Genomic DNA, 14,339 nt, shown 5'->3' with positions numbered 1-14,339 from the left:
GCTTCTTTCTCCTCACAGTTTTCCCTTACCTTTCACTCCTATTCTGCTCTGCATGGAAAGTTGAAGGTGGGAGAATCCCTTTAAAAAGTCAAACCAGCGACTGGGCAAATCTCTTCAGGAAAGTCAGGCCAGCAGCTAAAACTATACAATGTTCCTTGAAAAGCTTCCTTCACACCACCGAGTCAGTCCAACCCCAGTGAGGTTCAGTAACAACAACAGGACCAAAAAAAAAAGCATTGAAGAAACCCTCTGACAGCCGAGGTAGAAGGAGATCCCCCTCCTCCTCAGGAAGAGACCAATCCGAGGGGGACACCACATCTCGCAAAAATAAAAACCCAACTTAAAAGGGGGGGGGGGGTGGCTAAACACACATTTAGAAAAAAAGAGTCGCTTAAAAAAAAATTTTAAAAAAAGAAAAAAAAAAGCCAATTTGCAACAGGATCTTCATCGCTGCGACTCTCCTGCCGCTTCCTCCTCGGTCTGGTTGGCCCTGGACCTTGTCAATCACGGCACTGGACCTTGTCGATCGGTGTATTTGGGAGCTGGGAATCGCTTCCTCTCCCCTCACCCCGCCTCAGAGCCTTGGGTGGAAATGGCAGCGGGAGAGGCAGGTGGTGGGCTGGAGCTGGAGGAGCTCAGCGGAGCCCAGGTCATAGCAGAGGCGCTGAGAGCACAGGTGAGAAGTAGAAGCGACAACAAGGGCATTTCACCAAAATGGAGACGAAGTCTGGCAACCCATTGGAATAAATAAATAAAGCTGTATTATTATTATTATTAATAAGAGTGGGCTATACCAAAAATAGGCCACTTTTACACTAACTTTTTTTTATTGTTATATTAATATAAATACTCTTGCTTTAAGCAGGAAATCTTTGACAGAAGCCAGTCTTCGGCCAATTCGATTCACTCCACGTGATATCAAGAAAAGGCTGAGTGCACTGGATACAGCAAATGCTATGGGCACCAAGGCTGTAGTGCTGAAGACTTGTGCTCCAGAACTAGCCGCGCCTCTAGCCAAACTGTTCCAGTACAGCTACAACACTGGCATTTACCCGACAATGTGGAAAATTGCACGGGTATGTCCTGTCCACAAAAAGCAGGACAAATCCAATCCGGCCAATTACCGCCCCATCAGTCTACTCTCGATCATCAGCAAAGTGATGGAAGGTGTCGTCGACAGTGCTATCAAGTGGCACTTACCAATAACCTGCTCACTGATGCACAGTTTGGGTTCCACCAGGACCACTCGGCTCCAGACCTCATTACAGCCTTGATCCAATCATGGACAAAAGAGCTGAATTCCAGAGGTGAGGTGAGAGTGACTGCCCTTGACATCAAGGCAGCATTTGACCGAGTGTGGCACCAAGGAGCCCTAGTAAAATTGAAGTCAATGGGAATCGGGGGGGAAAACTCTCCAGTGGCCGGAGCCATACCTAGCACAAAGGAAGATGGTAGTGGTTGTTGGAGGACATTCATCTCAGCCCCAGGACATTGCTGCAGGAGTTCCTCAGGGCAGTGTCCTTGGCCTAACCATCTTCAGCTGCTTCATCAATGACCTTCCCTCCATCATAAGGTCAGAAATGGGGATGTTCGCTGATGATTGCACAGTGTTCATTTCCATTCGCAACCCCTCAGATAATGAAGCAGTCCGAGCGCACATGCAGCAAGACCTGGACAACACCCAGGCTTGGGCTGATAAGTGGCAAGTAACATTCGTGCCAGGCAATGACCATCTCCAACAAGAGAGGGTCTAACCACCTCCCCTTGACATTCAACGGCATTACCATTGCCGAATTCCCCCACCATCAACATCCTGGGAGTCACCATTGACCAGAAACTTAACCGGATCAGCCACATAAATACTGTGGCTACAAGAGCAGGTCAAAGGCTGGGTATTCTGCGGTGAGTGACTCACCTCCTGACTCCCCAAAGCCTTTCTACCATCTACAAGGCACAAGTCAGGTGTGTGATGGAATACTCTCCACTTGCTTGGATGAGTGCAGCTCCAACAACACTCAAGAAGCTCGACACCATCTTGGACAAAGCAGCCCACTTGATTGGCACCCCATCCACCACCCTAAACATTCACTCCCTTCACCACCGGCGTGCTGTGGCTGCAGTGTGTAACATCCACAGGATGCACTGCAGCAACTCACCAAGGCTTCTTCAACAACACCTCCCAAACCCGCGACCTCTACCACCAAGAAGGACAAGAGCAGCAGGCATATGGGAACAACACCACCTGCACGTTCCCCACCAAGTCACACACCATCCTGACTTGGAAATATATCGCCGTTCCTTCATCATTGCTGGGTCAAAATCCTGGAACTCCCTTCCTAACGGCACTGTGGGAGAGCCTTCACCACACGGACTGCAGTGGTTCAAGAAGGTGGCTCACCACCACCTTCTCGAGGGCAATTAGGGATGGGCAATAAATGCTGGCCTCTCCAGCGATGCCCACATCCCATGAATGAATTTTTTTAAAAAGCAGGAAATCTTAACAAATTGGTTACAACTGAACTTATGCCCCACTCTCTCCTAAACCTGAACTACATTTTATCCCCCTATCCCCATGGTCTTTGGATTGCTCAATGCTATGAACTCCGTTGTTTCCCCCGCCACCTCTCATGTTCTGAAAGGGATTGCTATGATGTATCCCACTCAATTATTTTCTTGCTGTGTTGTACCCTCATTATTCCCATGGTGTTCCAGACTTAGACCTTGGAAGAAACAGTGAGAAAATTTAGACAGCTGGATTTTACTGAAAAATGCTTTGCTGTGCGCATAGGAGGGAATAATTAGCCTGGTATGAGTGTTGCAGATCAGATCAAATCATCCTCCAGTAAATGGTAAAGCTATGAAAGACCCAAATAATGCCAATTACTGATCACTTAATGGAGTAATCTTCACCCTCTCCCAAACCTGAGCCAGTCAAACAAGATGAGATTCCTTAACCACAGTAGGATATGCCCTCTCATTTGGCACAATTGATCTTCTTGTCTGATATGTAATGTTAAATGCAGTGTTCAGTGTCAGGACCAGTGCTGCTTTCAATATACATATGTGATCTGGACTTGGGCATAGGGGGCACAATATCAAAATTTACAGATGACACCAAAATAGTGAGTGTTGTTCATGTGAAGAGGATTGTAAGTGACTTCAGGAGGATGTCGGTTGGCAGATTGGGCAGATAGATGTCAGATGAAATTTAATGCAGGGTAATGTGACATCATACATTTTGGGAGGAAAAATAAGAGGCAATACACACTAAATGGTAAAACTTTAAAAGGAGTAGAGGAGCAGAGAGGCTTAGGGGGTTTGAATACACAGATCTTTAAAAGTTGGAGAGGTTGTTAAAGCTGTTTTAAATAAAACAAAAGCTATGCAATTGTAAAGTAAAAAAGCACAGGGGTAATGCTAAGCTTATACAAATCATTGGTTAAGCCACAGTTAGAATACTAGGCTTCTTGCTTTAGGAAGGATGTCAAAGCCATAGAGAGGATGTAGACGAGATTCACTAAGATTATACCAGGGAAGAGAGGTTCTAGTTATGAGGCAATACTGGGGTTCTTTTCATAAGAACAAAGAATGTCAAGAGGAGATCTGATACACTTTCTCAAAATTATGGGTTTTTGATGATAGATCGGTTAAAACTATTTCTACTGTGTTAGTATCTAGAAAGCATAAATTGAAGATCATCATTAGGAGACAGAGGGCTGTTAAGACATAGACTGCTTTATCAGAAACCGTGGTGCAAGCGTAATCTATAATAGAGATTTTAAAAGGGAAGTGGATAAAGAATTGAAAAAGAAAAAAATCAAGAGTATGGGGAAAGGGCAGGGAATGGGAATAAATGGATAGCTCTATATCTTTGAATGTTTGAAATGGCATAAATACATTGGCTCAATAGCCATGGTTAAAATAATAGATGACGGAGAGCAATACTGCCAAGTGCCTTGGAACAATTTAAGAGAATATGATGCCATTTGAGATAACTGATGCGCATAGCTAGAGTACAAAGAGGAAATCCATTGAATAAAAGTCTCCCCAAAATCTCTGACCTGTGGTACTCCTCCTGAGAGAGGCCACTCAATCTTCAACTTCTGAACAATGGCATTTTTATAAATTTTCCACTCTCGATAATTGGGTTTAACTTCTAATTGTGGATTGTTGAGATTATCTGTATCCATAACTTGAATATTTCCAACACTATTTTGTAGGATATCAGAAAATCTTTTAAGATTATATCTGTGACCTAAACAATATATTTTTTGCTTAAATTCACAATAAGAATGTCTAACAGAATTGCAATAACCTGAAGGCCACGTTTTAATATTTTTTCTGCAGAATGTTCGGTATATGTTTGGGATTGTTGGTATCCCAGTTATAGAAGTAGCCATGGCAGCTCAAGCTTCTGGAATTAAGTACATTGGAATGAGAAACGAGCAAGCTGTAAGTAAAACTGTATGTACTTTCTGTGACATCTTTGTACAGTATTCTCAAAACAAAATCCTAGAATGTTTTACTATCTTTGTGTTTTGATCTCTAACAGGCTTGTTATGCAGCATCTGCAGTGGGATATTTAACAGGAAGGTTAGTCTCTCAATAATTGCCTTTTTAAATTCATGAACCTTGCTGCTGTATGTATTTAATTATATCTAACTATGTACCTGTTATTTAAAGGTGATTTTGTTTATTTTTTTAGGCCAGGAGTTTGCCTTGCAGTCTCTGGCCCAGGTCTTATTCATGCACTAGGAGGAATGGCAAATGCAAACATGAACTGCTGGTAACTTTTGTAAATTGTTATAGCTTTTGTGTGTTGTTCTATTTGTTTTGTGAAAGACACAGTTGCAAGAGCCACAAATCTGGGCAGTCAACCTACAAATATTCATTTTTAACTGATTAATTTAAAGGAGTGATATGTCTTTAATTGGCATTGGTGATTGTCCTGGCTAACTGCACAGATTAGGAATCAAATGTGGGGCCTTTCTGGTCTTTATGATTCACTTCCACACTGGACAGTGCATTACCAACTGAGCAATTTTGGGGAAGGATGGGTGGAGAACTTATCCATTGTGTTTCTAATTGCAACTTATTTTGTGCAAAAGCTTCTCAAGGGATGTTAATATGGAACTTCATTCCAGTTTTTGCAGCTAGTGTCAGCAGGAAGAAGCAGTGTCTCATCTGCAGGAATGTCTGTGATTTACAAAAAGGGGGTTGGGACGGGGAAGCAGAGGAGTCACTTGTGTACAAATGTGAGAGGAAAGGTTTATTAATATACAGGAGACCTTTTATAGCTTGTTATAGCTTTTGAATTAGGGAATTACCAAATGCCTAAAACAGAACAGGCGAAGTTTCCATTTTCTTTGTATAATTTGGGTGTTTATTGTTTGTGCCCCTCTTAAAAAGTGGGCACTTTTGTTAGTTTATTTTTGCTGGGGCAACCCAGTGTCTCCTTATTGTTGAAGAAAAAGAATAGAACAGGCTGGCACATGTATCTGTGGCAATGCAAGCAAACATCACCAACAAGCAGTCTTCAGTGCATGGGGCTCATTGTGGAATTGGTGCTGACAGGTTAATGAGGTTTGCTATTAAGTAAAATAGCATTACTTGAGTTGTTTATACACTCTTGATGCTTTCACTTGTTGACACGCAGGAAAAGTAAAGCAAAATCGTCAAGATAGCAGAAAATGTGTGCATAGTTTCCAGAAAAGCATATTGAATCCTTATGGGAAGTGGGTTTTCAGCCCACTGTGCCTGCTCTCTGAAAGAACTATCCACTTAGTCCTACTCCCTTGCACTTGCCCATATCCATTTATTTTTTAAAAAATGATCAACTTCTTAAAAATGCTGTGGATTCTGCTGCTGCCACTGTTTCTGGTAGGGCATTCCACGTTTTAATCTTCCCATGATGTTGGAACACTGATAGCCAGGTCTACACTGTCCCCAAAATGTTCGCAGATATCATCTGGGCTGGATATGAGCCTAGGCCCAGGTAAAAGGACAGTAGCCGATTGTTCTATTCTGTCTATCGCTCACCACTCCCCCCAGATATTGCAACAGCCTATTATTCTATCTGGCATAGAACTCCAGCTAATCTGTGAGGTCTGACACTTTCAATGCAGGCAGATTGCAATTTGTCCAACCTGTAGTCCGAGCTTATGTTGCAGACTGCAGGTGGTACTGTAACATTCCATAAGTTTGCTATTGTGCCTGTCACTGCAGCTAATGTGGGAAAGCACGACTGGCTATAATAGACTAGTTTTAAAAAAAAACTTATACTGGGGGTGATGGGGAAATTCGTGTCCATTTTTTGGGGTAGAGTTTCTGCTTTGGGTGCAATCAGTAATTGCCCAAAAATTGTGCCAGCTGGAGTACTGTTTGAGTTTCCACTAAAACACATTTTTATAATCACAAACGTAAAATCTTCCATGAACCAGTGCAGTCCGGCAGCTTAACAGTGCGTAATCGTTTATTTTTTTTGCAATAAAAAATATTCATTGATATATTTAAGAGTGGTAACCTGGTGCAGCTTTATTACTAACAGCTGAAAATGGGTTTATCACAAAAAATAAACATTTTTAATAAGAGTGTCAAGTCCTCCACCTGTGAGTAACCTGATTTTAAATCACTGAAAGTGACATTTAAAAAAAACTATACTGAACCATTTACTACTTTCATTGGTGTACACTAGTCAGTTTCTTAGTAAATTAAATATTTTTTAATATGTAAGAACATTTTAAATGTGCCTACTAGTGCCTGTGCTCCTGAGTAAAGGAGCTTAATTTGAAGACCTTCCTCGAACAGAGGCAATTGGCAGAAACTTGCCATCCTCGTTATTTTGTTCAGGGGCGTGGCTAGTTTTGTGGGCGGGGCCAGCTTCAGCGCAGTGATTTTTGAACCAGCGCCAACGATCGTGGAAACTCGAATTATTCTGGATGTAATTTAAGCCCAGCGTAAATAGAAATTCCTCGATCTTTTGCGCTGGTTAAACCAGTGCAATCTAGCAGAAATTTTACCCTTATATATTTATTTTAAAACAAGGAAAGTAGTGTACCTTGAATATTTATTTTTATAGCAGTACTTACTGCTACTGATATAAATCTGCTCCCGATGAAAAATTTGAATTTTGTAGCTATGTCTGCTGTGAATCCCAAGTCCACTGCACTACTTTAAAATGTAAACAATTTTACAACACCAAGTTATAGTCCAGCAATTTTATTTTAAATTCACAAGCTTTCGGAGGCTTCCTCCTTCCTCAGGTAAATGTTCAGGAGCTCCTCGAAGCCTACGCATTTATACATATAGAACAATACATGGTGTTTATAGAATGCCCCTACAACTGCCCGTTGCCAAGGCAATCACCATGTTCAGACAGAGAGGTGTCACCTGCAGAACCCCCGAATACACATTCAACAAAAAAACAAACAGGAAAAAAAACAGAGAGAGGCAGAAACATCCGGAAGGCAGAGAAAGCCAGCAAATGACCCATTATATTAAAAACAGATAACATTTGTTCGCTGGTGGGGTAACGTGTAGCGTGACATGAACCCAAGATCCCGGTTGAGGCCGTCCTCATGGGTGCGGAACTTGGCTATCAATTTCTGCTCGACGATTTTGCGTTGTCGTGTGTCTCGAAGGCCGCCTTGGAGTACGCTTACCCGAAGGTCGGTGGATGAATGTCCATGACTGCTGAAGTGTTCCCCGACTGGGAGGGAACCCTCCTGTTTGGCGATTGTTGCGCGGTGTCCGTTCATCCGTTGTCGCAGCGTCTGCATGGTCTCGCCAATGTACCATGCTCTGGGGCATCCTTTCCTGCAATGGACCATTTTCACTGGGTTAAATTATCATCAGAGTAAGTTCATGCACTAAATCATGAGAGAAAAGATGTTTTTGGTGTTTACCTTTCATCGGAACTAGTTCTGATGAAGGGCCTACGTCTGAAACATTAACTTATTTTTTTTCTTTTCAGATGCTGACAGGCCTGCCTGATAGTTCCTGCATTTTCTATAAAGAAGTTGTTGCATTGCAGTTCAATTAAAATATTATAGGCAAAAGAAATTCAACGTTCTAATTAATGCTGCATATTTTAGCAGCCACTGAGGTCTTAGGCCAGTCGGTAGGTTTTTGTTGTGTGATGAATAGAACGTCTCGTGAGGCGCAGTACTATCCACTAGTAGAATTGAGGCTTTAATCCTGGTGCAGCACAAGACATGGCCGCTCGGGTGGCCCTGGAGAAGGGGCATGTGGAGTCTGTCGGTACACTTGAGGCCTTCCGCGACCAGTGGGCACCACAGGGATTGGAGTGTGTAGTGGACATGGGTAAAAGTATTATTATTCAACTTTATAAGTTTCCTTCGTTTTATGGTTTAGTTCTTAATTAGTTGTGCCCCTCTAAAAAGAGGGCACTCGTTTGTTTTTGTTTGACGACACTGGGGCAACCCAGTGTCTCCTTACGGGTTTTATTAGAAAAGGCACAAGCCATGGCTCAAAAACTCAACCCAAGAGCATTTGCCCTAATCACCAGCTGGAAAATTGGATGGCACTGTTAAATCTGGCTTAATCTACATCAAAAGCAAAACACTGTGGATGCTGGAAATCTGAAATAAAAACAGAAAATGCTGGAAAAGCTCAGCAAGTCAGGCAGCATCTGTGGAGAAAGAAACAGAGTTAATGTTTCAGGTCAAAGACCTGTCGTCAATCTACATCAAGCTTTATATAATTATGCATTTTAATTTGAAGAAACTGCTTTTGAAGTTGATTGGATGTATTGATAAATGTTATCTACGGTTGTTGAACATCTTCCTTCTAGAAGATGAAAACATTTCAAAGAGCACAATGCCATCAGCTTGAGTGAAGTACCAGTAAAAAAAAACTTGATTTTTGTGAAGATTTTTAAAAAGCACAATGTAATTTCTTTCAGGCCTGTAATTGTCCTAGCAGGATCCTCTGACCAAAATCAGGAAACAATGGGTGCATTTCAGGAATTTCCACAGGTTTGTGAAACTTTAATCTCTTTAAAATGGTTATTATTTTATATTTGCAAAATTTGGGGGTGTTTGAACTTGCTGATACCACCACGTTTTTGAATGGGAACATTGTATTGCATAACTGAAAGTATTTATCCAGTTAACTTTTTTGCTTTCTCTCTGAATATGATTACTTTTCAGTTTTAAGCTAGAATGCCAAAAAAGGTTGATTTTAAAATACAGAACAATCTATAAAGCTTTAAATTGATCCAGTATTGTGCCTTGTTCTGACTAGTGATGGTATTGAATGACCCCTATTGTATACAGCGAAACCTGCTGGATCCTGACATGGTTTCAGTTGTAGCATCACAATCTACTGGCTCTACAGTTTCATCCTCAAAACAAACAATTAAATTATCTGAAAATTTAGCCAAATGCAAGCAAGATAAATGATTGGAATGACTAACAGTAGTGATATAATTATAGAATAGAATCATTGAAATTTACAGCACAGAAGGGGGCCATTTGGCCCATTGTGTCCGTGCCGGCCGAAAAACAGCTATCCAGCCTAATTCCACTTTCCAGCTCTTGGACCGTAGCCTTGTAGGTTACGGCACTTCAAGATGCACATCCAAGCACCTTTTAAATGCAATGAGGGTTTCTGTCACTACCATCCTTTTAGGCAGTGAGTTCCAGACCCCTACCACCCTGGGTGAAGAAATATTTCCTCAGCCCCCCTCTAATCCTTCTACCAATTACTTTAAGTCTATGCCCCCTGGTTATTGACCCCCTTGCTAAGGGAAACTATCCACTCAATCTAAGCCCCTCATAATTTTACACACCTCAATTAAATCTCTCCTCAGCCTCCTCTGTTCCAAAGAAAACAACCTCAGCCTATCCAGTCTTTCCTCATAGCTAAAATTCTCCAGTCCTGGCAATATCCTTGTAAATCTCCTCTGTACCCTAATGCAATCACATCTTTCCTGTAATGTGGTGACCAGAACTGTATGCAGTACTCTGGCTGTGGCCTAACTAGTGTTTTATACAGTTCAAGCATAACCTCCCTGCTCTTATATTCTATACCTTGGCTAATAAAGGCCAGTATCCTGTGTGCCGCTTTAACTTTGCCAGTTCTGCTACAGAGTATGGCTATTGCACATTGTGATATTTTTTGCCTTTAATCAATTATTAAATTGGCAAAATTTTGGTCCTGTCTTTTTTTCAATTTATTATACATTAACAGATTATATCTGCTGCTCCCTTTTATATATCTCCCTTTTAATGGAAACTGGTAGGGGCGCTGGTAACCTGAGATATTACTTTTATTCAAAAATCACAGAAACTGGCAATCTTCTGCCAAAACATGACAAAAATATATAAGCAATCTATAGGCATATGCTTAAGCCACATTTCTGGTGGGAGAGGAGATAAACAATTTGGAATTGCCTGATCATACACAACCTTGTTTGGTTTGGAATGTGAAAAGAGATATTGAAATACAGTTCTTAAAAGCACGTCCCCTTCTCCCTCCCCCAGAAAAAAATACTAATGTAATGACCCAGTAAAATCACTAAAAATAAGTAAATCTAGGATCAATTAGAAATGTTCATTTTGACATGTTATTGCTGAGCATGAGCAGAGCATTTTTATTATAATATTATTCAGGATTAGCAGATGCATATTTCAAAATGTGTCTCCCCTGATAGTTGCTTCTAAAAACAATTATTTAAATCAGGAATTTGGATAACTTATGATTTCTAGTTCAGATTATAAACACTTTTTTTCTTGTGCACTTTAGAAAACTAGGTAGATTCTAATTTAAAACTAATTAGTTTGGAGTTGTGTGTGATCTAAAAGCACTGGGTTTCATGCAATTGTACAATTCTTTGTTTACCACTTGGTGGCGCTTATAATCTGTGTTTATTAGTTCAGTGGGCAAAGTAAAGTGAACATAGTTCAAATATATCTGGTTCATGGTAGCTGGAGATTCTTTTATGTTTGTTGCTGGGTGAATTCACTAACATAAGTGGGGAAAAATGACTTCTGTTGGCCTGACTGCTGTCATTTGTGCGTTAACTGCAATTGAAGCAAATTTTAAATGTGTTAAAAATACTGCAGCTTATATTTGATTAAAATGTGGAAATTTGTTACTGTAGTTTTAATTTTATCCATGGATTTCTTTAACTTTTGCCCAGGAGCACCGACTCCAACAAAGATTGGTGATGTTTTCAGCCTCAGAGAAACAACTAAGACAAATGGTGAATCTTTGCTAGCTACTAGCATGAATGACCTTTAAGACAGATAGCAATAGGTTGCTTCTTGGCCAGGGAGGTAAAAAGGAGAAAAATAAAACAATAAGGGTAGTGTTAATCTGTCAGTGTCACAACTTGTAAGTGATAACTAGATTAAGATTTCTAGAAAACTGGTGGTGTAATCCTAGGGTTAAATTTGATGCTACATGTAGTACAAAAATAATGTTTTTACTTCAGATAATATATATAAAATAAAATTAATTGATTTCATATATTTGTATCATCATGGGTTTGAATCCTAGTTCTGTAGTGTGTGCATGAAGAAGCAAAATGTCAGGGTTAGAGTATATACTGTACATCTCTCTTGGCTCCTACTAGCAAATTCGTACGATCAGTATTTGTCTTCATACAGATTGCTTAAATTTGAATTAATGGCATGGTAACGGAATATGCTTGTCTGGAGACAGTCATTACATTAGTTTTCTGTGTATTTACGTATTTTCTATTATTGGTGGAATAATTTTGCAGGATTAAGTGTGCATTACCATTTTGTATTTAAAAAGTGTGTGTTTGTACACAGATCCTACATGAATTTACAAAGGGTGCATTTTGTTTCGATCCTTTGGTAATAGTCTTTTTTGCACTGTGTACTTAAGTATTGCATGAGAACATATATTTCACATATACTAACTGCAGAATTTGCTGGTATACCGACCATAACATCAGTGTTGATCTCTGTGTAAATGACTTCACTTATCGATAGCTAATGCATTGACGGCTGTAGAGCAAATTTAGGTTTCAGCTGATAGTTGCAAACACCTTACGCTTTGATGTAGTTTGATGTAATTTGTAATCGATTGCAATAAAAAATAGCTTTCATGTACGCACTTATCCCGTGTATAACCTTTTGTGTCCATAGAAACTTCCTGATATAATTTATCTGAAATGTGGCTAACTCTCCAGTCCACAAACTGAACTGTGCTATGCTCTAGCTGTCTGATGTGCCATTTGGTTGAGAAGAAATAGCCACATTCATATAATTGGTGCCAACTCCACCATTGTTACTGGGATCTTCTGGCACTGTGGTGATGGGTGTGGCATTCGCTGCCAGGGTATGATTTGTTTATTTGGTGTCCATCTTGTTGCAGTAGTGAAACAATTATCCTTTAAGGATTATTAGAAAGGCTGTGCTTTGAGCACCAACATTGTCAAATCTCTCTCAGAGTGGGTGGGGGGGGAGTGAGTATAAATGTTTGGCATTGTAACCCTATTGCTGTAATTACATCTTGGCACCCTAATCTGCCTGAAACCAAATTGTTTGGTACTGTAATCTTTTGTGAAGCTTTTCAACTTGATGCCTAGTGGTGGCTATGCATTTTTTCTTTATTTCAATTTAAATTTTTTCAATAGTTTCAGCAACAAGCAGGATGGTGGGTTCTGAGCCAGTGTTTATCACTGTGATGCCTATCACAGTGCCACCTACAGGTGAATTAGGTATTTGCAGGTAATTAAAATTAAAAACCATATAAGGTGTTCCTAATGACGTCACTCGATAACGGCCGGCGACCATGTTGGATTACTTGCTGCCATTCCGATCACATGAGCAAACCGACAGGATTGCTGAGGCTTTTAAACAATTTTCTTGACTTAAAGGAAGATTTTGATGGGATGTGATTTTTATTCTGTGGTTGTAGCAGTGGAGAAGTGGGACGACGCTGCCTTTACTCCCCGATCCAGTTTGTCATTTGTAAGGAGTCTTACAACACCAGGTTATAGTCCAAAAGCTTTATTTGAAATCACAAGCTTTCGGAGCTTTCCTCCTTCGTCACCTGAAGGAGGAAAGCTCCGAAAGCTTGTGATTTCAAATAAAGCTGTTGGACTATAACCTGGTGTTGTACGACTCCTTACATTTGTCCACCCCAGTCCATCACTGGCATCTCCACATCACAGTTTGTCATTGTGAGACTTCACACAATTCGCCCGGTCTTTGGACTGGCAGACTGCAAGGATTTTTGCTTTACTCACTTTTACCCCAAGTCAAGAATACAAGTGAAATATTTTATTTACTTGGTTTAGCAGTTTGTTGTAGAAACCTATGTCTAGCTGAAGTTTAAAGAGTACGTGCCCATCTGGCTAACCTGCTGGGGCTGCGTTAAACGGTTACCAACAGTTTTAGTTAGTGCTGTGAATTCTAGGAGCTAACTCTTATCTAACGATTCCAAGTAGTTTTGTAAACTTAGTAGAACCAATCGGTAACTTATTATTCTTGCATCCATCCCTTCATATGTTGTCAGCAAGGGGAATATTAGAGGAGACGGACTCTATCAGGGCAGTGAGTCTGCCATTTAAAACTTCCAGGTCTTTTGCATATTATTTAGTTAACAGCTGAAGGTAACTTTTTTTTCTTAAAAACAAAATATTCCTTGCCTCTGTGCTAACAAACAACTTGACAATTCGACATATTTGGAAATATTGTATTTTTTAAAGGATTAATCCTAAATCTTCTTTGAAGAATTCTACCTGACCTTGCAAAGAGGGTTTCCATGTTAGTTGCAAAAACTGCTTCCATGAGATATGAACATTATATAACAAGAATTGATTTATTAATAACAAGTTATTAAAAGGACTAAATATGCCATGAAACGATCACATTTTGCAATGTGGATCTTTAGGATTACACTTTTAAATGCCGATCTCAACGTTCCTCTAGTTCACACAAAAAGTACAATGTTCACAACATTCATTTTAAACTTGTTCATTAACCTGCTCTGAACTTGTAACTGTGTTATTAGCACTGTAGCGGTTTCATGTCATCGTTACTTGTGATATTTATCACAGTCCCAACTTCTCAGTAAAATAGATAGATACAATATTTTACTAAACGTGTTCCTTAGTTTTGTATATAACTTTAACCCTTGAATTCTAAGTTCTTATTTCACACCACATTATAAAGGAATATAAAACATGTAGCTAAAATTTGCCACAAAGCTTTAGAAGTTCAGTCGCTTTTGTAACCTCTAGAATGACAAAACAAGATTTGCATTTTGCTGGAATTGTTACCTAACAGCAAGCTGCGAAAGAATTCAGTGAATCTCAAATAAGATGTAGAAACTGATAA

General features: G+C 40.0%; 1 protein-coding gene across 2 annotated transcripts in view; it reads left to right on the top strand.

Moving 5' to 3' along the window:
• The first annotated feature begins 486 nt into the window (after window positions 1-486).
• Window positions 487-14,339, top strand: part of hacl1 (2-hydroxyacyl-CoA lyase 1) — an 82,634-nt gene continuing 68,781 nt past the window's right edge. The window contains exons 1-5 of one of the 2 annotated variants that reach the window (XM_068005861.1): window positions 487-676; window positions 4,348-4,452; window positions 4,553-4,593; window positions 4,706-4,786; window positions 8,924-8,996. In XM_068005861.1, coding sequence (XP_067861962.1) covers window positions 593-676; window positions 4,348-4,452; window positions 4,553-4,593; window positions 4,706-4,786; window positions 8,924-8,996 — 384 coding nt within the window. In that variant the 5' untranslated portion in view covers window positions 487-592. The remainder of the gene's footprint in view (window positions 677-4,347; window positions 4,453-4,552; window positions 4,594-4,705; window positions 4,787-8,923; window positions 8,997-14,339) is intronic. The other variant, XM_068005851.1, reaches the window with a different exon arrangement.

The sequence above is a fragment of the Heptranchias perlo genome, chromosome 2, assembly GCF_035084215.1.
Source record: "Heptranchias perlo isolate sHepPer1 chromosome 2, sHepPer1.hap1, whole genome shotgun sequence".
Taxonomy (NCBI): Eukaryota; Metazoa; Chordata; class Chondrichthyes; order Hexanchiformes; family Hexanchidae; genus Heptranchias; species Heptranchias perlo.
This window is presented reverse-complemented; position numbering and strand designations above follow the sequence as displayed.